The sequence below is a fragment of the Meriones unguiculatus genome, chromosome 15, assembly GCF_030254825.1.
Source record: "Meriones unguiculatus strain TT.TT164.6M chromosome 15, Bangor_MerUng_6.1, whole genome shotgun sequence".
Classification (NCBI taxonomy): Eukaryota; Metazoa; Chordata; class Mammalia; order Rodentia; family Muridae; genus Meriones; species Meriones unguiculatus.
The window spans coordinates 45073810-45096966 of record NC_083362.1 but is presented as its reverse complement, the minus strand read 5'-3'; the positions used below and the strand labels follow the sequence as shown (position 1 = coordinate 45096966).

General features: G+C 42.4%; 1 protein-coding gene across 4 annotated transcripts in view; it reads left to right on the top strand.

Annotated features, from left to right (window-relative positions):
* Satb2 (SATB homeobox 2) overlaps positions 1–23157 on the top strand; it is a 175892-nt gene that overhangs the window by 54268 nt on the left and 98467 nt on the right. For all 4 annotated transcript variants that reach the window (XM_021652329.2, XM_060368375.1, XM_021652335.2 and 1 more), the window contains 2 exons: positions 21088–21214; positions 22003–22126. In XM_021652329.2, the coding sequence (XP_021508004.1) occupies positions 21088–21214; positions 22003–22126 (251 nt within the window). The remainder of the gene's footprint in view (positions 1–21087; positions 21215–22002; positions 22127–23157) is intronic.

Here is a 23157-nt window from a genome sequence, read left to right as displayed (position 1 = left end):
ATTCTCATCCTGCCACTGTAACCATCAATATATTGTTGCTTAGCATCCTCTTGGGAAATATCATATCTGTTTATAATTCTAGCTAAAAATTTCTAGATCAGAGCCTTTCTCATTTCAAAAAGAGAGAGAATTCATAAAAAAAAAAAAACAACTGGGATTCTTGAATGCAAATAGCTTTTTTTTTTTTTGTCACTGTGTAGGTTGCTTTGCTTGATTTCTATGGGAGTGTAGCAGGTTGACAATAGTCCACACCTCCATTGTGAAAAATGCGTCAGGCACAGAATGGAGAGAAACATAAAGGCAAAATGGCCTCTCCATGCCACTTGCAGTGCAAAACATGCATTATCTTAACAGAATTGCCTATTGCAGTGAAAATCTTCTCTGTAGCTCACAGCCCCATTTCCTTTGCTCCACGTAGGCAATAATATATGTATGCTATTAATATATGCACAGTGTTATGCCCATTCTACATACGTGTATATCTGTTTCCACATATGCATGTGTGCATCCCTCTATTATCTGTATTTTTTTTTTTTTACTATCAGCATTTCTCCTTGCATGAATTCTGAATGCCTGTTTGTATCAGCATGTCAGTTACCCATCTCATTTGGTGTAGACATTTATGCTATTTAGAATTTATGTGTTGAATACTTTTTAATAAAAATTTATATATATTTTAATTCCATTCCAGTTTTTGATTAATTAGCTGTTGGTGGTGAATAATAATTTAAAATAACTTTTAAAAGTCTAGATTCTATTCCTAGTTGACATTCATGATTGATTTTTCATTGACATCTAAGGTGTCATGTTGTCAAATTTCAGACTTTGCATTTAATTAGTAGTTTTTGAGAGTGCAGTTATCTTAGAATTAAGGTTTTCTTTGGGATTATAGGGTCAGAGTGTCTCAGACTGCCCTCAAACTGGTTGTCTAGTTAACAGTGATCTTGAACTCTTGATCCTCCTGCCTCTACCTTCCAAAGTGGAATTAGAAAATACATATTTCATTTGAATGTGTGCTGGTAACACTGTCCTGACCTACGGGTCAAACAGGGACCTCTAACACGCCCTTGAAGAGCAAGGTTGCTAATTGGAATATACTGAGGTACAACAGTCACTTCAAGATTGTATTGTGCGGCAGGCCATGCTTACCAAGGAGTACAAGTGATTTTTATGTTTAGCATTAGAAAATAGATACAAAAACAAGCATCTTGCTTTGTACCATACTGCTGGGAAAATAGAATATTGCTAGTACCTTCCAAACTGTCTCCTTTTAATTGCTAATTTATTCTTATCAATGTAATTTATTTTTTTTGGGAATGTGTGCCAAGGAGCTCAGTAGCCATGAAGTAGACTTGGAAGAGTTGGCACTTTTTGTTTCTTCTGCTTTTTCCTAGCACCCCTTCTAACTTTCCCCATCACAGGGGCCTCCTACTGGGGTCTCAGCCTTTCACCCCTCTTCACTGTCTTCTCACTCTCCCCTAGCCAGCTAAGTGACCCCAGGAACAGTATTAAACACTACCTGATCCACCCAAGACCTCCCCTGGTTTGGATTTTCTGTTTAATTTAGAGTAAGATCCATGTTTGCCCTGAACTGCAGAGCTCCTCTTGGTCTGTACTGGGCGCCTGCTCAACTCTTACTTACCGGCTCCCATCCACAGCAGCTTCCTTGGTCCTGCTCAGCCAGCTCTCCTCTCTACTGTGTGTGAGGTGGGGTTCCTTTTCATCCCCAGGGGCCTTTTTCTTTGACTTCCTGACTGGACTTTCTCTCAGCATACTCTTAGTTTTGTTCTTAGTACTTGCTTAAAATTTTAATTATACCTTTGCGTGTTGGTTAGTAGACTTTAAGTCTGATGAATGTAGGTACCATGTTGGTCTCAAATACCACACTGCACTTCCATTACCTGGATGAGCACACAGTAAATGTTGAAATGGGTGAATGAGGAGGAGAATTTGGTGATGCCTTTGGGAGAGAATATTTTTTAGTGTTACAAGGCTCTTTTGAAAAATTTTATGTATTTATTTATTTACTTATTTATTCACTTTACATCCTGGTCATAGTCCCATCCCTCCTCACCTCCCAGGCCTACCCTCCTTTTCCCTTCAACCTCCCCTAGTCCTCAGAAAATGGGAGCCCCCTCCCCCCCAATTCCCATTTATCCCAGATCATCAGGGCTGAGCATGCCCTCTTCCATTGTGGCAATTTCTCTAGGAGGAAGTAACTGAAAAGCTGGCAAGAGAGTCCATATCAGAGTGAGCCTCCCACACCCCACCCCGTTCACCTTACTAGATACCTACATGAGGCCTGAGCTGCCCATTATTACATCTGCATAGGGGGCCTAGATCTAGTCCATGCCAAGTCTTCGGTTGGTGCTTCAATCTCAACAGGCCCCTCTTGGCCCTGGTTACTTGTATCTTTTGGTCCTCTTATGAAGCTCCTGTCACCTCCTAGTCCTTTTCTTCTTCCCCCCAGTTTTCCACAGGGCTCCCTACCCCTTATCCAATGCTTGGCTGTGAGTCTCAGCATCTGTTTTCACGTGCTGCTGGGTGGAGCCTCTCAGAGTATCACTGCTTGACTCCTCTGTCTGTGAGCAAGCAGAATAGTGTCAGGGCTTGGTTCTCTCCCATGGGGTGGGTCTTGGGTTGGGCCAGGCATTGGCTGGGCATTCCCTCAGCCTCTGCTGTATCTGCTCTACCCTTATCCCTGCACATCTTGTAGGCAGGATGAATATTGAGTCGAAGTTTTTGTGAGTGGGTTGGTGTTCCCTTCCCTCTACTAGGAGACTTGTCCAGTTAGAGGGTGTCCTTTTCTGTTTCTATGGCCCCCTCCTAGTGAGAGTCTCTGCTAGAGTCCTTCTCATAGGTTACAAGGCTCTGTATGTTGAAAATAAATATATGCTATTGTAGGTGTCACAAAACTGAGCCGCTGAATCAGGCCTGTGTTCTTGGGTCTACTTGTGCCTGCCATGTGTATTATTTTTTAAATCCTCACTGACTCATTTATTAAATGCTACCCATTTGCATCAAGTGCTCAGAGACTTATTTTTGTTTCCAGTACTTAACCTCAGAGATTCAGTACAGAAAGGTTTACCCAGCATACTAGAGTAGAAGGCTCTTGATAGAGGAGAAAGAATGTGAGTTCTGGAGTTGTGAAGGCCTGAGACTGGAGAGTGGTTATGCTTCTTGCTCGGGGTCTTGGCCCTCTGAATCACCGTTTTTCCCTGCTCCTCCCATGAGAAACAACACCCAGCTCATTGGTTTGTTGTAACGGCTGATAGAAGATGATACATACTAAATTCTAACATGGCACTGTCCTCGCATAGACGCTGAATTCATGATGTTACTTGTTTTTATTACTTGTGAGCCTATATAATCAGATGTTTGCTCCATTCTCCTTCCATTTGGTCCTCTGAAAAACTGAGGCAGTATTTGCTTCGTAGGGGTACTGTAGAGATGAAATGACGTAATGTGTGCCTCTCCTGATGCATGGTACTCGAGCAGCTACCTGGCTTGTAATTGCCCGCAGTGAGTGATTGAGCATGTTTGGTGGAAGAACAATGGGGATCCAGTTGCTTGGCAGCAGTTCTGTAAGTCTTTGAGTTTTGTTGATTTCTTTGCCAGCTGCTCTTGGAGATGCTTGGATTAGTGCTGGAACTACAAGGAAGGTAGCAGAATAGGAAATGAGAGTCTACCAGAAGTTGTAATCATTTACCTCATGAGCGAATCTGCAGCCAGGTGAGGTTAAATCTCTTAGGGGCATGGGGAGGGTGCCACCCCCACCCCCCAGATGTCTACAGGAAAGCTGTATCTTAGGCTGGGAAGACACATCAGAGGGGACCGTCATCTTGTTGCTCCCCAGGAAGACAAACCTGGGTTTTGGTGAAAAATCTGTAGGCAAATTATTTATCCTAACAGGAAGTGGAGATACTCACTGTCACAGGATGTTTTTGAAGATCGGCACAATGAGCAAATGTTTGGGTACACAATTATGTATGACTGCCTGTTCTTTGCAATCAAATGAGATTTTTGTCTGCTTTTGTATATATCAGGAGAGTACAGACTCATTTCTAATCCCACAGGACTTTACAAGGATGCAGGTCTGTCTGTTTGTTTGTTGTTTTAAACTTTGTCAAGCCTGACTTATGTCTGTAGTTGCCAAAGTTCAGAGGTTGGCTGGCCACCACCATCCATCAGTTTCTTAGAACCTTTACTTGGTTCTAAGTAACCTCTACTTGGTTCCTCCTTATTTACTTACATACCACAAGGCTGTTCTTGTTCAGAGATTCTAAGCAAGAAGCCAGCCACATTCACTCTGCATTATTGTTGCCTTGTGATAATGTCAAATGAGAAGGGAATTTTGTTCAGTTAGTCTGTCAAAACGGACAGAGAACCTGGATTCATAAGTCTCATTTAATGTGGCCAGCAACTCTTAGCCCAGGCCATGGGCTGAGTAGACTGAGTTCCAGGAGAGGTATAGGATGTGGTCTTAGGATTCTAGGCAAAGGCTTTTCACTTTAGGAAAGAAAATACTTATTTTTTTTTTTCTCTGCCTTTCTAGGTCCTCAGGCTGGAGCTTTATGAGACTGACAAAAGATAGATAAACAGGAGAAAAAGAAATTTATAAATAGGTGTTTCTGTGTCTGACTCCTCAGTTACCTTTAGTTCAATACCCCAAGTGGCATATTTGGGGTGACATCCTGCTGCCTTCAATGCTGTGTCTGCATTTCAGCTTGTCTTCAAGTTTTGCCTGTTTTCAAGTTTTCAGACTCCAGGGCTCTTATGCTGGCCAGCTTTCATCTTCTCTCTCTGACAGGGCAGTTTTGAGCTTCTAACTGATTTCTGCTTACCTGCAGCTTTCCATGGCTTGCATTCTAAGATGCTAGAAAACTGTCTTTTGGTTGATGCCAATAAATTGGTGTTTCTCAGTTGCTCCTTGGTTCTCTGCACTGGCTTCCATTGAACCCACTTCAGGTTGCTCTTAGCTTCCTGAGGACCACTGACACACTTTTTTTCTTGATGGTAATCCTCCATACTGTCGAGGTGTGGAATGTACTGAAATGACACTTCCATGAAGTGGAAACATGTTTTTATAGCCTTTTGAGTAGAAGCACATTGCTAAGCATCTTCTCTATGCCTTTCCGAGATTCGGAAGCAAATTCTTCCATCGTAGTAGTGTGTGACCACTTCCTGTCTGTATCACCTCTACTTAAAAATACTGGCTTCCCTTCCCTTCATCTGATTATTCTTTTCCAGGTTTTGCGTGGTTTGTATTAGACACTTTGATGATTGCTGAGTTCTTTTTGAGATTAATCCATGCTTGAACTGAGTAGCCTTATTAATAAGTTCTTGGATATAAAGAATATAGAGATGATCATGGAGATACTTAATGTGTTTTATTTTTTTCTTTCTGCTAGACAAATCAGAGGTCGACAATTATTACTCAGCCTCTGTTCCCTGCAGTCCTTTCTCAGAGCTAACGTGTATTTCCACATGGCATAATCTTCACAAAACAGGAACACAATACACTACGCACAGTTGAATTATAAGTGATCTGAACACACACCATGGAGCACATGAAGATCTGTTGTAAGATGGGACTTTCTTTTTAAAAAAAAGTGAGCACTATGCTCTCCTTTTACTAGCACTGTGTATTTGTTATCTTTGTCTTGGTAAATGGCCACTCAGGAAGAGGCAAAAAGAATGAAGATAAAGGCAAAAAGGGACACGTATGCATCGCCATCTATCTTCTTTTCCCTCCTCTGAGATATTATATATGCTCTGTTTCGAAAACCAGTTTAAAAATAAAAAAGATGAGGGCGGCTGCAATCTGCTGCACTTTATGCAGATGAGGTGTGGCCTTCGGGCACCTGCCAAACTGGTAAAAAGCCTTCAGTGGGCCTGGGAGGTGAGAACCTAGATCCTTTTCTTTAGCACAGAAAAAAATTGCTGGGCTGTGTTTGCACTAGCAGATGTGGGTCAGGTCACAGCCGAGCAGTGTCTCAGCATGTGCACGAGGCAAAGGGCCTCACATGCTGAGCCCTTCTATCATCCTTGGCTTCTCCCTGAGGACAGTGAGGTTCCCAGTGGCCAGCAGGATTGTGACCTCTGTGCTGGCTTGACAGGCTGTTTTGCTGTCTATTTCAAATGCAAAATGTTATCACTTTTGAGAAGCATGTCTATAAGCCTTGCATTTGAAGAATAAATGTTTTTGTAAGGATGCCATTTGAGAAAGTTGGGTTTTGGGATTATTGCAGTATCCATTTTTTTATTCAGTGCTGGGAACTGAACTCAAGACTTCATGCATACTAGCCACTCTTCCAACTGTGCCACATCCCCAGTCCCTGTGGCAGCCATTTTTAATGTTCCCGGGTGAGACATTATCTTTTAAAAACATAGTAGAGACAACCAAAATAAAAATCACAATCCTCTTTGTGTGTGTGTGTGTGACTCCTTTAGAATATGTTTTATGGAAATAGTTTGAAAAAGATTGTATTTTGTGGGAAAAGATTAAGGGCTTTTATGAACTAAGCTGAGACTAGAAGTTCAAAAAGGTTGAGCTGGGGCCCATCACCAGGTGTGGGTGTGTAAAGAGTTATGGGAAGTAATTAGTTTGGTCATTTAGCCAAATCTAGCCCATGGTCAGAATTCCTAGATATTTAATGTGAGTGTATCTCATGTGAAGTCATTTAATAACCCAAATTACTTCTCGACTGTGGAGGAGCAAGAAACCTATTAGACAGTTGATATATTCCAGATCATCATGGATATTCAAGAAAAAGAAGTAATCATGTCCCAGATATAACATTAAACCATCATATGATTTGGTTCACACAGTGTTTTATGTCTGAATTACAGAATTCCTTTTTTCTGGCTTATTATAAGCATTACTATTATGGGCACCAACCCAACCCAATGCTGTGTCACTAAGTAATTTTGTAGCGTTGGTAGGAATCGCAAAGCTTTTGTTTCTTATTTCTTTGCTTTATTCGGGAAAACATAAATTAAGTGCTGAAATTACATGTCACATGGATGAGACTGGAAAGGAAATTTGCAATCATTTCTGGTTTACATAGTTCCTAAAACATGCTCATGTTTCAATATAATTATGCAAGATTTTTTTTTTCCTCTACTGAGTGTCAAGAACATAGGGATGAAGCTTGTGCAGCTGAGAGTTGAAGTGGTCTCTGGTAGATCGACTGGTTCTGAAGTGTGAGAACCACATACTGGTGAACAAGTGTCCAGAGGCATTTGACTTATGTGAATGTAACTTATCAGCAAGAGTCATGTGAAATAATATATCAGAACTTAAAAATTAATGAGCACTCTGTTTCTGGTACCAGTCAGTTTGACTGTGGTCATGGGGTCTGTTGGTTAACTGCTTGCTTCTTGTGGAGCAACATAGAACACCATGACGAGCCCAAAGCAAATGCTCCATATCTTTTTAATTAATCAAGTAGTTTTTAGTTTACATGTATTGGTGTTTTGCCTGCAAGTATGTCTGTTTGAGGTATCAGATCTCGGAGTTGAAGACAGTTGTGAGCTGAGAATTGAACCCAGGTCTTCTGGAAGAACAGTCAGTACTCTTAACCACTGAGCCATCTCTCTAGCCCCCAGCGCTCCATATCTTGATGGGTTAATATTACCTGATTATGACAAAAGACACTGAACAATTGAAAGTGAGGAGAGGCAGATTTGGTGTCATCCGCACACACAGGATTAGGTATGAAGAAAAGTAGGTACACATTTTCTGTGTTTTCATCTCCATGAATCATGGGATTATATTGGTTAAAACAACAAAAGCAACACATACATACACAAACACAGTTATGGGAAGTGAGATTAAATGGATCCTCCTTGTTTTCCATTTAGGAATGTGAATGACTAAATATATACCTAGATCTGTGAGTTTCCTTCCTTCTAGAGATGGGCAGCTTGGTGGTAGTTTGCTATTAGAATAAAAGTGAAACATCATTCTAGCTTTTTTAAGGAGATTGAATTAAAAGCAAATCAAAAGGTATTCCAGGTGACCTATCAGCTCTCGCCTGGTTCCCCAGATAGAGGCCAGTAAGGTTATCCACCATCAGCTCTCTCTTCTCTATCAGTTTTTATTTTAGTTTATTTAACTTTTATATTGAAAATTTTTGTGGGGTTTTTGAGAATGGATCTCACTATGTAGCCCAGACTGAGCTAGTGATTTTTTTCTGCCTTGGTTTGCCAGGTGCTGACACTAGGACATATATTATCCCATTCAGCTCACCAGGCTATTTTTTTAAAGTCCAAGTAAGTCTCACCGGGAGACAGGGACTTCTATACTCGGTCCAGGCACTCTGGAATAGAGAGGTTTTTTCTGTTTGGCTGTGGGCACAGTTGCCATTCTGGGGATATAGAAGATGTCAACACAGGGAAGGTCTGAGCATCTCCCAACATGTCCCCTGTGGGTAAGGGAAAAATTGTCATTGTGATGTCTATAGTTAATAATGGGATAATTTTGAGATTTCTGTTCCTTGATCTTAGATGTGTCACACTTTCTGAATCAAATTTGTTTGCATGGGGCGGTTATACTAAAGGACTATGAGGAAAAGAGGTTCTTTGTAGTGCTTCCTTCTGTCCAGCGCTGTAGGTCTGAGAATATTTTCCCTAATAATTGTTACCGGTTTTGCCAGCATAAGGGAATCCCTTGGCAGTAGCGCTTAGCTAGCAATTTTAAAATAGAGAACACAGTTCTAATGATTCAGGTATAGTCACTGTCTTAGTTAGGATTTCTATTTCTGTGAAGAGACACTATGACCATGATAACTCTTACAAAGGAAAACATTTCATCAGGGCTGCCTTATAGGTTCAGAAGTTTAGTCCATTAGTGTCACGGTGGGAAGCATGGTGGCATGCAGGCAGACATGGTGCTAGACCAGCAGGCAGCAGGAAGACAGGAAGAGAGAGTCCTTGGGCCTGGCTTGAGTCCTTGAAACCTCAAAGCCCATTCTAGTGACACACTTCCTCCAACCTATTCCAACTGGCCACACCTCATGATAGTACCCCTCCCTATGAGACTATGGAGGCCATTTTCATTCAAACCACCACAGTCCCTCATAGTTGGTAGAAAACAGTGTAGTTGGTAGAATCATATATATATATATATATATATATTTTTTTTTTTTTTTTTTCTGATTGAACTAAATTCCCTTTTCTGATTGGTATATGTACCATTGTTTTAGTCATCAACTGGCAGACCTTCAGTTATCCTGAATGGTTGTTTGCTATACTTAGAAAGTTAAAGAAAAAAAAAAAAATCCCTGCCTGAGAAACATAAAGTTGAGTGCTTGCCATTTTTTAAAAGTAGAATTTGAATGAAGGACAAATCAACCCACCAATTCAGTGTTAAGTTTTTATTCAATATTGTCAATTTTGAAGGCTTAATGCCTCCGTCAAATGACAGCAACGAAAGCCACCATGATTGGACCACATGCATAGGTAGGCCTTCTGGTCTAGGATGTCAGAGCTGCAGTAGCTCCCATGGCGTCTCTTTTGTAGTGCAGGGTGTTACACAAAGATTCAGCCTGAGGACTTCAGCCCTGACCTTTCTCTGCCTTTATCAGCCTTTTTAGGAGGTATCTGTAAATGCAGAGGATCTCTGGGATAATTTGCAGAGGGCAGATGACATTTCTCGTGTTGGGTCCCCTCCTAGTAATGGCAGGACAAGGGTACAGGGGCTCTAGTCACTGAGACACAACAATCTGCCAAGCCCAGTGTATTAGCCAGCTTTTTATTGCTGTGACAAAATACATAAGCAAACGACTTTAAAGGGAAGAGTCATTTGGGCTGAGAGTTTCAGTGCTTCCCTTCCGCCATCAGCCAGGTCAGTCGCTCTCAGGACTGTCACAAGACAAATGTCACAGAGGAGGAGAGCTTCTCACACTGGGGTAGCCAGGAAGCAGACAGAGCGGGATATGAGGTGAATCCCTTCAAAGGATGCCCCAGTAACCTACTAACTTCAACTAGTCCCTGTCTCCCAGCAGCCTGTTTAGCTATGTGCCCCACCCCGGTTGGGGGCGGGGGGATGGGGATCAGCACTTTCATAATCCGTTTACCTCCCAGTATCAGCACCAGATGGGGAAACCAAGCCATGAGCCTTTGAAGACATTTTCAAACTGTAACACCAGATAGATAATTTGTGGTGTTAGCCGGTGACATTTTTGGTTATTCAATGTTTTGCTTAAGTAAAGGCAACTCTCCCTCAAAAACATTCTAGAGGACTGAATGCTTACTTCTTTTATGTTAACGTAGCATTCCCAAATGCCAGTGTACACAGCTCTTTATCATTTCCTTAAAAATCTTCTTGTGCTTACTTATTTGTGCATTCACATATCACAGCATGTGTGCACGGAGGGCAGAAGATGACCCTCATAATCAGTCCCCTCCTTTTACCATGGGGGGTCAGAGGACTGGATAAAGGCTTTCAAGTTTGACAGCAGGTGTCGACCTGACGGGACATCCTGCGAGCCCAACTTTATAATTTTCAGCGCAGTTTGACTTGTGTTCTTTTGTTGTAATCATCATTTGTGAGTCAGGCAGAGGGTTTCTTTGTTTCATTTAATTTTCCTTTTTCTTTTAATGCCTCGTGTTCTAGTAAAGAAAACAGGGGCCCAGAATGGTACAGAGCTACAGCCAAAGCCCGCCTCCCTGACTCCCCTCCCACTTCCTTTCAGTGAAATGGCCTTATTGGCATGTAATCCATCCTGTCTTAGGCGTCCTCATGATTGTGTGACTAGGGTTAATAAGACAAGTTAAATGACATAACCCTGAAAGCATAAAGTCCAAATTTGCTGAAAATTTTCTAATGTTTATTCATATGTAAGGAACTGTTCTTCACCTCCCATATTGCTTATTCAGTCCATGCCAACTCCACATAGCCAAGAAGAAATACACACATTGACAGTGTACCCCAGCCCACTCTCCTTCATGCTATAACAGTTCACTTTGTTATCAGGTTTCCTAGCTAACAGTAGTAAGCACATTTTCTGGTGGATTAAGAACAAGGGACTCTGGGAAACATTTGGTTTCATCTCTTCTCTGGACAAGACTCTCTGCACAGAGCCTAGGCTTCTGGCCATAGTTTACTGTTTGTTTTCTTTTTTCTTTTTCTTTTTTCTTTAGTGGGAACCCTAGGTATTGATTCTTAAGTCTGGCTCCTCAGCATCCTCTCTTAGGGCCCTCCCCATACTGCTTTTGTTTCTGAGGCCAGAAAGAGGCTCATAATCGCTCTAGGGGTCAAAACGGAACCCACTCATTCAGTATGACCCCCTCAAGCGGCAGCATCCTTGCAGTGGGAGAAGAATTAGTTTCTGCCCCTTTGTCTCCTCCCAGATCCTCACAAGGTGTTCGATCCAGCCGCCGTGGCTGATTATCCACGTAGTTAGGACCAATAGCCAAGTCTCTCCTACTTCAATTGCCCTTTAATTCATGTGACATTTTTCTGACACGTCTGAATATTCTATGGGGCTCATATAAGCTGTCATCATTATTCATCACCATGTGTGTTGTGACTGTGAGTCTGCCTTTGATCCAGTTCAAGAAGCATTTGTCTGCTGACAGAGTACCTCCTATGTACTGGGCCCTTGGCTTCTCTTCATAGCCGTTAAAATGATAGTGGCATATTTCAAATTTTGTTTTGCAGTATTTAAATATGACATTTCCAAATATGCAAGTTAAGGAGATATCTGGACATCTTTAAGTGTGAAGTATCTGAGACTTGTAAATTGTGTGCATTGAAAGCCTTATTAATAGAAGCGAATACGTGATGTGTGTCCCATGAACATCTTCAGAATGAGCATATACATGATGTGTGTCCCATGAACATGTACAGAAGCACAGAGACTGAAAACGTCATTAAAGTATTCTGGAGGGAACGAAGCAGACATTCTCCAAGTCAAAAGCATTTACCACCTTCCTTCATTTTATCCACGTTTGCCACCATGCCGTATAGCTACTTAGTAAATAACTGAGAGCCGTGGAGTTGGAAAGGGGGTAAAAGTGAGCACACCTTTAATCATAGCACTCAGGAGGCAGAAACAGGAGGATCTCTGTGAGTTCAAGGCCAGCCTGGACTATGTAGCCAGCGCCAGGATAGCCCCGGTTATTGTAGAATGACCTTGCCTTACCAAAAAGGAAGGAAGGAAGGAAGGAAGGAAGGAAGGAAGGAAGGAAGGAAGGAAGGAAGGAAGGAAGGGATGTACAATATAAATGAGGTATTTCTTGCTTCATCTGGCTACCTTTTCTTTGATAATCTACATGTCATCATAATAGTACCCTTAAGATGAGGCATTATGTAACCCTAAAAAACAGGAAACAGGGTATGCCAGAAGAACCATTCTGGAATATGTAGTTGGGAGACGAAATTGACAACATTTCCCAAGCCTGCTAAGCCAGGTGGTAGAGTGCCTGCAATGCCAGATCCTCTGGAAACTCCACTGCATCACTTTAGACCCCCTCTGAGAAGATTACAGGTCATTAGTTAGGATGTGAAATATGCAAGGCGACAGTATTAAGACCTTTAGTGCATCCTTCCTACCTAGAGCTGCAGAGACACTAGAAAGTATGTTTGAAGAGCAACTACTGGAACATGACCAAGTAAGTCTAAAGGAGTGTGCACCCTGTGCCTCTGATTACTGGAGGTATTGGAAGAAGACAGGCTCAGGGACACACCTTTATTCAAATGTATTTTGACCGGAAAGGAGGAAGGAGGGGAGAGTAGAGAAGGGAATGAGAGAAGAGAAGAGGGGAGAGCAGGGGAGGCTAGGGAAGAAATGATTGGGAGAAAAGAACGAGAGTTCTTGTATTACCTGCCAAAATTAGTCCTTTAATTTGAAATTCTTTCAGGCTCTGGGTAAAACTAGAAACAATAATAAGAAAATCTATCACAGATGAAAAGTTTATAACCAGTGCTAGAAGTTTAGAACCGGTCCCAAATAACTTCACATGACACTTTTCTCATTTGTCCAATTCTCCATGTAATAGTTTTAAATGGTACTCTTATGAAATAAATAACTAAATGCCAACCATATTTTTTTTATAGCCTGACTGATATTTTGGCTGTTTTTTAGGAGAATTGGAATTTTGAAAATTAAATAAAGGTTTATAAAATACCAACTTCAGAAAGTTTTATTTAATTTGTGGAATTATTTTGTTCACTCTCTTTCTCTCCCCTCTCTTTCTCTTTCTCTCTGCAACAGGGTCTTTATTAATTTAGTCTAGTTACTTAGTGCTTATATTAAATAATCTAATAAAAATCAGAGTTGTAACTTAACGTTTCCCAAATGTGAAACAGCGTCTATTACATGGGACAAAATCTTTATGTTGCACAATGTAAAAACATGTATAGAATTACAAGGCACCAAATGCTACTGTATCTGTGTGTGTATGCATATTTGTGTGTGTGTGTGTGTGTGTATGTGTGTGTGTGTGTGTGTGTATGTGTGTGTGTGTGTGTGTGTATGTGTAGAATGTTTCTGTACTGTAGAGGGGCTGGTTATTTCTAAAAAGTTGAGAAATACTGTTTATTACCTGTAGTTTATTTAAAGAATACTCTAAAGTTAATTTTAGTTTTTTAAGTACCAGTAATCTTCCTTGTGATTTTCCCTGTAAGGTGTAGATAGGAGATAAAAATAGGTAGTGGTTTTTTAAGCTATTATTTTATGTGTACGGGTGTTTTGCCTGCATATATCTCTGTGCACGGCCTGTGTGCTTGTTGCCTACGGAGCCTCGAAGAGGGTGTCAGGTCCCTTGGAGTTGGAGTTACAGATGGTTGTGAGCCACCACGTGGGTGTAGAGAGTCGAGCCCAGGTCCTGTGCGAGAGAAGCAAGTGCTTTTAATGGCCGAACCGTCTCTCTAGCCCGTAGGTTAATGTTCAAGAGCTAAAACTTCGGTTGTTTGTGCTAGTTAATTATACTCAGGTTGTTGCGAGTGGATAAAATGTGTGCGGGGAATGAAAATGCGCTCATTTAAGCATCTGTGCAAGTGCCCTGTTGATAGGCACATGCACACATGCTCTGTTGATTTCTAGATAAATGTATGTAACAATGGCTCCTCAACATTTATTCTCAATTTTGGGGTTATTTGTTTCTCTGTGGTGTTTGCTTTTGTGCATTGGAGGCTCCCAGACCAGTGCATTGAAAGGTTTCATTAATGTGTGTAAATTACAAAGGCAACTTAATAAAGTAAAATGCCTAAAGAATGCTGGTTCATTTCCGTTTCCTTTCACTTGAATGCAAAGCATTTGAAATGTATAGAGTCTTTAGAGTCAGAGTAGCCGGTGTTGAAGAGTTGGTCTGCTCTAGTAAGTTATTTTGGGGTTCTGTTATTATGTGCATGAAGAAGACAGACGTGTGCTTCAAACATGGCCTTGTGTTTGCCTTTTCTTTCTCTTTCCTCAGTGAGCATCATTCCACCATAGTTCAGCAATAATAACTACAATTTATGCCATTTCCCTGCTACAGTTTGATGATATACCACAACCAGGCCACAGGTTAGAGGCACAGGCTGAGTTATTACATACTGCTGGGTAGTGATTTCCTGTGAACTGATTTATGGATAAATAATTCTATGTTCTTATTATATAGGACAGACAGTTTTTAATTTCTTTAACAAAGCATAGCCTAACAACAGAAAATTATATGCTGTAGCATAGGGACACAATCGCTCGGAGGAGGGTAAACAGATGCAATCAATGTCATGAGTTCTCCTGTTTTTGCAAAGGGTCTCATCAGCAGTTGGTGTATTGTGGAAATAATACGGAGAACCAGAGCCCCAAGGCTTAGTTATTCTGGGACTGGAGTTTTTATTGACACTCTTTTTGCTGAACTCATTCCCAGGGAGTTATGAGATATATAAACTCCAGCCTTTGGATATTAAAGCTAATGTCTCATTTTTCCTCAGGTTGAGCTTTCGCTTTGGTTTTAAAATTAATGTCAAAATGCACCTGGAATACCAGAAAGTTATTCACTGGGTTGAATTATGAGGGCACTGTTGATATCTTGTTTGGTTGTGTGCATCTGTCTCCTCAATGGATTTCGTCAGCACCCCCCTCCCCCCCCGTGTCACTGGGAACGGTGAGAACTTGCATGCACCTTGCATATGACGTGATGGGACCCTTCATTGCAAGGAGTATTTCTTACATTTGAAGGACAGGAGTGAAGGTTGTCATCCTCACTTTTCTGGGTAGTGGTTTTATATAGTTATGTGTTTAGCAATAAGAAGCTTCTCTATTCGAACACTGTAATAGCTGGGACAAGATACATTGGCTTATCTGCCTACCTGTGACTCATAGAGACACGTGAGAAATTTCTTTAATGGATGAATAGCACTACATATAAAACCCGTCTGATGTTCTGTATATCGCCAAACTCCCTGCCGCTTTGAGTACTTTCCTGAATCTTCAGTTGCATACTATTCGGCTACCATTTGCAGTATTGAAAAGGCTCTGATTTTTATATATTAAAGGTTAGTCTTTTGAAAGACAGATTTTGCCTTGTCTTTGCAGAGTACATGGTTTCTTGTGGATTAAAAACTTATAAAAACATGGAAAACACCAACACAAACACTTGAGTCTTTCTTTTGTGAAATGCCAACTCTATGACTCTGGAAGCATATTACATTGAGAGAATGAAAAAGTGGTCTCCATTGTTGTATCTTTTTAATTTTAGACAAAAATTGCTTCCATTCCCAACTTAATTTTATGTCACTAATGGGAAATTTACCTACAATTGCATTTTGTTATTTGGTCTGAATGCATTACACAAAGAGTGAATTGGCATTCTGTATTTTAGAATGAACAGATTTGTCTGGGTATAAACAGTTTTATTTATATTGTGCTCAATTCAATCATGTTAACATTTGTATGAATTTCAACTCCAAAATAAAGGCCCATAATTTGTGACTCAAAGACCTTGAAACTGCATCTGTAATAGTCTTCAACACCAGGCATTTTCTGAATGTTTGCAGATGATGCATTTCTTGGAAATAGTAAAATGACTTGGGAGACACTGTTTATGTCAACAGTGGCTCCTTGTGGGGAGCATTTCCCCCAGAGATCTACTAGGTGTAGCCAACTCTCCTGCCTTTTGGGCTTATCACCTGTTTACTCATTGGCTTCATCTGTTACTTTTCATCAGAATAAACGTCAATGCCCTGGTTGACATATGACTGAGGATGGGCATAACCATGGTAACTCCAGCACTCATGAGGCTGCAGCAGGAGAAGCATGAATTTGAGCAAGCCTGAGCTACATAGTAGTCAGACCCTGGCTCAACAACAGTCAAACAAAATGGGGGGGGGGAATAAGAGTTGGTACCTATACAGTAACATAAAGGGATATTGGGTTAAGACTCACAAGCCGAGTATGGGTGCTGTCTGTGCGGCTGTGTAGAGAAAAGATTGCTTCAGATGAGCCGTTAGAGGTGAAGCAGTCCCAGGTTGGAATCTAAAGAATGTTCAAGATCCTAGAACTGACTGCTGGAGATTAGTGCTTTAGGCAGAGGGAGAGTGTGGAACCTGTTCAGAGCAGGAAAAGTGATCTTCAGGTTTTGAGGATCTGCCATGGGCTTTACCGGCCTCCTGTGCCTGTCCTCCTGTGTCAGAACAATCTGACCTCAGTAAATTTTTTCCCTTCTTACCTGCTGGAGTTAGGAAGCTTGGATTGCAGCATTAGAAATAACACCTTTACACTGTTACTCAATAACGACAGTGTTATTGAGATTTCCTTAATGCTGTGAGGCAGGAACTGGCCCTCATGATGGCAATTCATTTTTCCCTTCACTGCAAGGTTTGGTGGCCCCACTTTGAAGGCTAGGTTGAGTCTGCTAAGGTTGAAATTTAACCGCTCCTGCCTGGATTGCTGCAGTATTTTTTTTTCTTCCTCTAGAGTTTCCTCTATTCATCCAGCCCTTTTCCAGGAGAGATTCATCTCCTGTACCTTTGCTTAGGTGCTGTAATGTCCTCCCTCAGAAATCTGCAAAGATGTTTGCCCATTACTGAGTAATTATTATGTGGCAATCCCTCTGCATTAAAACGTCATAGAAAAGCAGAAAGTGGGCATGGTTCTCATCCTCAATTTATAGACAGGAAAACTGGTGTGCAGAGAAACTGAACAACTAACCCCCAAATCTCACAGTTTTCCAGACTCACACGGGACTTGCTGCTAATCACACCAAAGTAACTGAGGCAAGGATTCCAAACCATCTGAACTGGACATGCTTTTTGCCACTCTTTAGGAGAAAGCTTTTTACCATGGGCTTTACCTGTAACATCTATGTTTTCCCTTTAAGCGAATTCCTTTTTTTTTATTCCATTTTACAGATGAGCAGATTGAGGAATGGAGAAATTAAGTCACTTGCCAGAGTCACATGATCAGAGGATGGTAGAGCCCAGGAATGATCAGTGGCAGTTCCCTTGGAAGCCCGCACTCATTCATAGTTGCTATGGTGTACTGCTTCCCAGCTTGATTTCTTTAATTAACATTTGACTACTATTCTAAGTAATGTTTTTATCAATTTTTTAAGATCAGGGACGGAGGCTGTTCCAAAGAATGGCTTCCAGTGTGGGTTAATGCTTTAGACAGACAACCCTGCCTAGAGGAAGGCACCTTGAAGAGAACCGCTGTAGCCCTTCTGCCCCAGCTAGACGGCTGAGTATACAGAATGACCTCTAGACAGTGCAGAGAAGGAAAAGCGCACTCTGCCTTCCTCGCCCGAGAGGCTAGCATGTATCCTCTCTTCCCCTGAAGATGTGGGCCCGGCTTGGAGCAGATGCTCTGAGTGGAGATTCTCAGTGCTGTCAAGCACCTGCGTGTCTAGTTCCAGCCTAAACAAGTCTCTTTCTGGCTCATCAAGGTGGGGAGGGAGTTCATCTAAATGGGGATAATTGTCTTCAGTCTATTACTTCCTGTACACCCCTCCCTTAAAGGAAAATTATAGTTTATTTTTTTACTTACTGGGTAAATGTGTGTGTGTGTGTGTGTGTGTTTAAAATACAGTCTCATTATGTAGCCCAGCCAGCTTTGGACTCTTGATATTTCTCCTTACTGTTGGGGTTGTGGACATGTGCTACCATAGCCAGCTTATTTTGTGTGTGCATGCGTGTGTGTGTCACGTACATGTGTATGTTTGTGTGTGCATGTGCGCATGCGTGCACACCTTCTTGTCACTTGTAGACCACAGTCAGACAGTGAGTGTCTCCCTTCATGGTGCTCACCTTATTTTCTGAGACAGAGTCTCTCGATGACCCTGGAGCTCACTGATTGGCTAAGCTGGCTGGCTATCAGTCTCCCTGGCCCTAAGGGAGAGATACCACCATGCCCCACCTTTATGAGTGCTAAGGATTTGAACTCAGGTTCTGATGCTTGCATGGCAGGCACTTTCCTGGCTGAGCCATCTCCCAGTTTTTTTGAGATAAACTCTAACCATGTAGCTTAGGCTAGCTTCACACTCACTGTATAGCCCACAGTGGCTTTGAACTTACTGGGATTATAGGCATTTGCCGCCCTGCCTGGCATGAATAATTTACATACAATAAAGGTATCCAGATTAGGAGGCTGGTTTGCTGAATTTTGACAAATTTCATATGTGTGTAGCCACTAGCCCCAAACAAGCAGACCCTTCCCAGTGAATTCTCTTGCTTGCTTGTCTCATTTCTGATCCCGTAGGTTAGTCAGTCTCGCTGCTCTTGGATTTGACGAAAATGAAATCACACAGCTATATTTGGTTGTGTATGGCCGCACTGTGGAATTGCTCCTTAAAAACCAAAGGGAATGAACTACAGACATACATGGCAGGATGAATGTCCCCGGGAATTGTCCCTGGAAGTATGTAGGGTTCATTTTCTTCAGATTAGCATCAGGGACACAGTAACTAAAATAACTCAGATTCTTCTCTGGGCTGATTAGAGAGCACAGCCACTGACATTGTTTTCTCCTTTATTTCCTTTTATCTATATACAAAAAAAAAATGTGCTTTTAGGACATGATCAGTTTATGTTAAAGTTGTGGATGATCATGATGAATTTTTTTTTCTTTTTTAACTTAAATTTCTTTTTTATAATTTATTCACGTTACATCCCAATTGTAGCTCCCTCCTTTCCTCTTCCCCTCCCCTAGACCTCAAAAAGGGAGAGCCCTCCTCCCCTACCATCTGAACCCACCCTATCAAGTCTCATTAGGACTGTGTGCATCCTCTTCCTCTGTGGCCTGGCAAGCCCTTCCCCAATCAGGAGGAAGTGATCAAAGAGCGGGCAGCAGAGTCTATGCCAGAGATAGACTCTCCCCTGCTCCCCTTAATCCCTCCCACATGGAGACTGAGCTGCCTATTGGCTACATCTGGTCAGGGGTTCTAGGGCCTCATGCATGATGAAAAAAACCAGAAAACTTTTTTTAAACGGGGGTAAAAATTGCAAGATGCCTTTCTTAGAAAGGTGGAAGGTTGGACCTGTTCTGTGGTGTCTATTTAATATGGCAAACACCGGAAAAAGATAAAAGGAAGGAAGCGAGCAGACCTGCCCGCTCCAGGGTGGCTGTCCGGGGGCCCTGGATGCTCATTTCTTGTCTACTCAGAGCTGCGTGCTGTGCGCTTTTCATTGTCATGAGAGGCAATGTTAGGGAAACTATCCCCCACCAAAAAACCAGCTTTTCTTGGCAGGGGAAGGATGACGTAAGGAGCCAGAACTGGAGACATACGGCACCATGACTGAGAGCTGCGCCGCTCTGCTGGAGCCGAGTCCAGGCACTATTTATACTGTAGCATATTCGGCAGCAGATTGTCGAGTCTTAATACTGAAACAGTGCATCATTTTAATATTTTTGTTCCGTTTCTTCCCTGTTTTCAAGCATTATGTCAGGCGGTACGCGTTCATTTATTTCATCTTGGACAGGGCATGCCCTCACCGGAAAGCTCATTCCCTACCCTCAGAACCTTGCCCCACAGCTACAGAGTCATTTTGTGACTCTTCTAAAGGCACCTTTGGGTATACAGGTGTTCTCTTTCTTCAGTGATAAAAATATATGTATTTTGAAAGAACAGTGTACTTAGACTCACCTGTATTGTCAAAAGGAAAAATAAAAAATGCTGTTTTTCTTTTATCTCTAAAACATAACGTTTTTATATGTGACAATTTCTGGCATCCTGTGGGGGCCATTAGATTTTTCATAGCACGGAAATAAAATTTTTGTTACCCGGTGTCATTTGTAAAATGAGTTTCTTTATTTTTTTCTTTATCAACTTTCTGTGTGCCCTGTGCTGCAGACCAGAGGGGCCCATTGGATGACTAAGTTAGCATCTTACCACAAGCTGCTTGAGCATCCCGTGAATCTTCCTGCAATAGAGTTTATGTCCAAAGTTGCTGCTCTTTGCAGCCCGAGCTTACCCAGGAGCTTTTCTGTTCATCATCCAGGCTTGCCGTAGACACCAGCAGGAAACCCACAGGGGAAAGGCACTATTGTCATTCGAGAAAGAGCCCAGGAATAAAAACAGAGAGGCAGCTGAAGGTATCTTGGCTGGTCCTGAGCCCTGACACTTGGAACCAGAAGGCTAGGGGAACTCTTTTCCAGGGGGGCCAAGTGCTGTGCCCTGGGAATCACACCCCATTCACAGCGTGACTGCGAGTGGAGCCTACACAGCAGCTTTCTTGTTCAATTTGGAACCAAGTCTTATATTATGTGAAGCCTGGTTGTTGTTTTTTATTTTATTTTTTTTTGTCTATGAAATCAGCAGCCCTGTATATTTAGCATCAGTCTTAAGTTAGACTGTGAAACAAGACTTTGGGGGAAAGGAAATATGCGTCTGATTTTCTAAGTAATTTAAGACACCGAAAAACATAAAAGAACCAATTGTCCGTGATTAAACTCCATCCTTTTCATCCCTTATCTCCCCTGCGTCGTTCACTAACCCAGCTGTTGGCCAGAAAGGAATACCTCGTTGGCCTGGGTCTTTAGTACTCGGGAGTGGGCGGCCAGCGCTGACTACTGAATGACCTTGTTGACACTGAACAAGCTATGGAAGGGTTTGGTAAATTGCAGATAGATGTTTATTGTGTTTTTCTTCCCTGTGCAGGAATAATCAAGCTGGGGAGGTGGAACCCTCTCCCCCTCAGCTATGTGACAGACGCCCCTGATGCGACTGTGGCCGACATGCTGCAAGATGTCTATCACGTTGTGACGCTGAAGATCCAATTACAAAGGTGGGGATTTCTGACCGGCTGTCTGTCTGCTTCCTCCCGGAGCTGCCTCCCTCGTGGATCTGAGATTCACTGTGGAGTTCAGCTTGTCTCCAGTCATTTTTAGACAGGGGGCAAAATGAAAAGAGGGAGGAGAGAGGAGGGAAGCGGCGGATGCCTCACCAGGCATCTTTACAGTCCACATTCCAACCGCCTTATGCTGTTTTCAGAGGCAGTGAACTGGTCACCCAGGGGCTGCCTGATAAATCATTATAAGTCTTGAGGGCAGGTGAAGGAGGGCTCTGTCTCCTCCTGTGGCTTCTGTAGGCTTTTCCAGGAGCTTAGCGAATACCATCTGAAGCATCAGATCCCTCAGCCATCTTCTGGTTGGTCTGCTGAGGGGAGAATTTGCTTCTTCAGCAGGTTTAGAGCTGCCTTTCTCGTTGGGATGGTTGCTCAGTGAAAGGCATCGTGTGATGGGTAGGGGGATTAGCAGTGCTGTGCGCCTCCCATCGGTGTAGCCTTTTGATTCATTTCAGTGGTGTTTGGGAAGGTCTGAGGTTTAGAAACAGGACATCTTCATATTCATTTGCAGAGTGACAGTCTCTCTTGACTGTTAGGATGGGGGTCCACCTCTGCCAGGGTCCCCTGAAGTCTGAGGAAGCAGCCTCCTTGCCTTCCCTCTCTTGGGAGCCTTCTAGATGTCCTACTGACACTTACATGGGGCCCCGGAGGCACACAGCACTTGTGTCCTCTGCAGCCAGGGCCATGGTGGAGGCTCACGTGTGACACGCTCTCGCTGTGTTTTGCAGTTGCTCGAAGTTGGAAGACTTGCCCGCAGAGCAATGGAACCATGCCACGGTCCGAAATGCCTTAAAGGAACTGCTCAAAGAGATGAACCAGAGCACGCTAGCCAAAGAATGCCCTCTCTCCCAGGTCAGTGTCTCCAGGAGGCATCTTCTTTGTGTTGCTCCCACACTCACGCTGCGCTGGTGGAGCCTGATTCAGGGTGAAACTGTTCTTTCTTGCTAATGGCTTGAAGTCCCCGAGAATGTCCGAAACACTTTACGAGCACAATCCTTCACTTTCCCTTTGTGTCAATAGGACATCGTGGCACAGGGAGTCACTTAAGTTTCATGTTGAAACTTCTGCCCGTTAAGTGCCAGGTTGAGGCCTTCTGCCAGGCCTCCAGTTCCTAAGTTGACATTCCCAGCAGGATGGGGTTGCCATGCTCGACCTTACGTTTTGCAATGATTAGGTGACTGTTTGCCCTGTTTTGCTGTTAGAAGTTGATCTTCCTGGTATAGATACCCATAGAAGCTTTTTTGTTCCTTAAAATAAAATTAACACATACACACACACACACACACACACACACACACACACACACAAAAGCATCATTAGAAACAATGACAATTCATGGTTTTTGTGATCATAAACTGAAAGAGACCATGAAAACAGGAAACTGAAGTGCTACAAGAAAGGACTCAAAGCTAATTCGTATTTGGTTTTCCTTCTGGAGCTTGGCAGTTATCTAAGGTTTCTGTGGATAGTATATGTTTTCTTGAACATCCCACTGGCCTATAATTTACAAAAGAAACCCTGAGGACAGAAGAGAAATATGGAGAAGTCCATAAAAAGGCAACAATTGCAGCCTGTGTGTTTAAGGGAAACTCATGATTTAGCTGTTCTGTCTGGCCAGATGCTAAGGAAGTATAGGTTATTGTGTGTCTGTATATATATTTTTTTAACTTCACCTCTCAAAGCATGCTTAAATTGGGATAGTCTCTTCCTTGTCCCCTGATGCCTTTGTGAGTCACCGAACCTAGTCATAAAGGCTGTTCCTACGCAGCAGCCTGAGTGTGTTACAAACACAGCTTCCGATGTCTTGTTGACTCTTATCTCTGACTACAAAACCTTCGGTCTTGAGGGTTTTGGCCATCTACACCACCAGACCTTGCCCACTC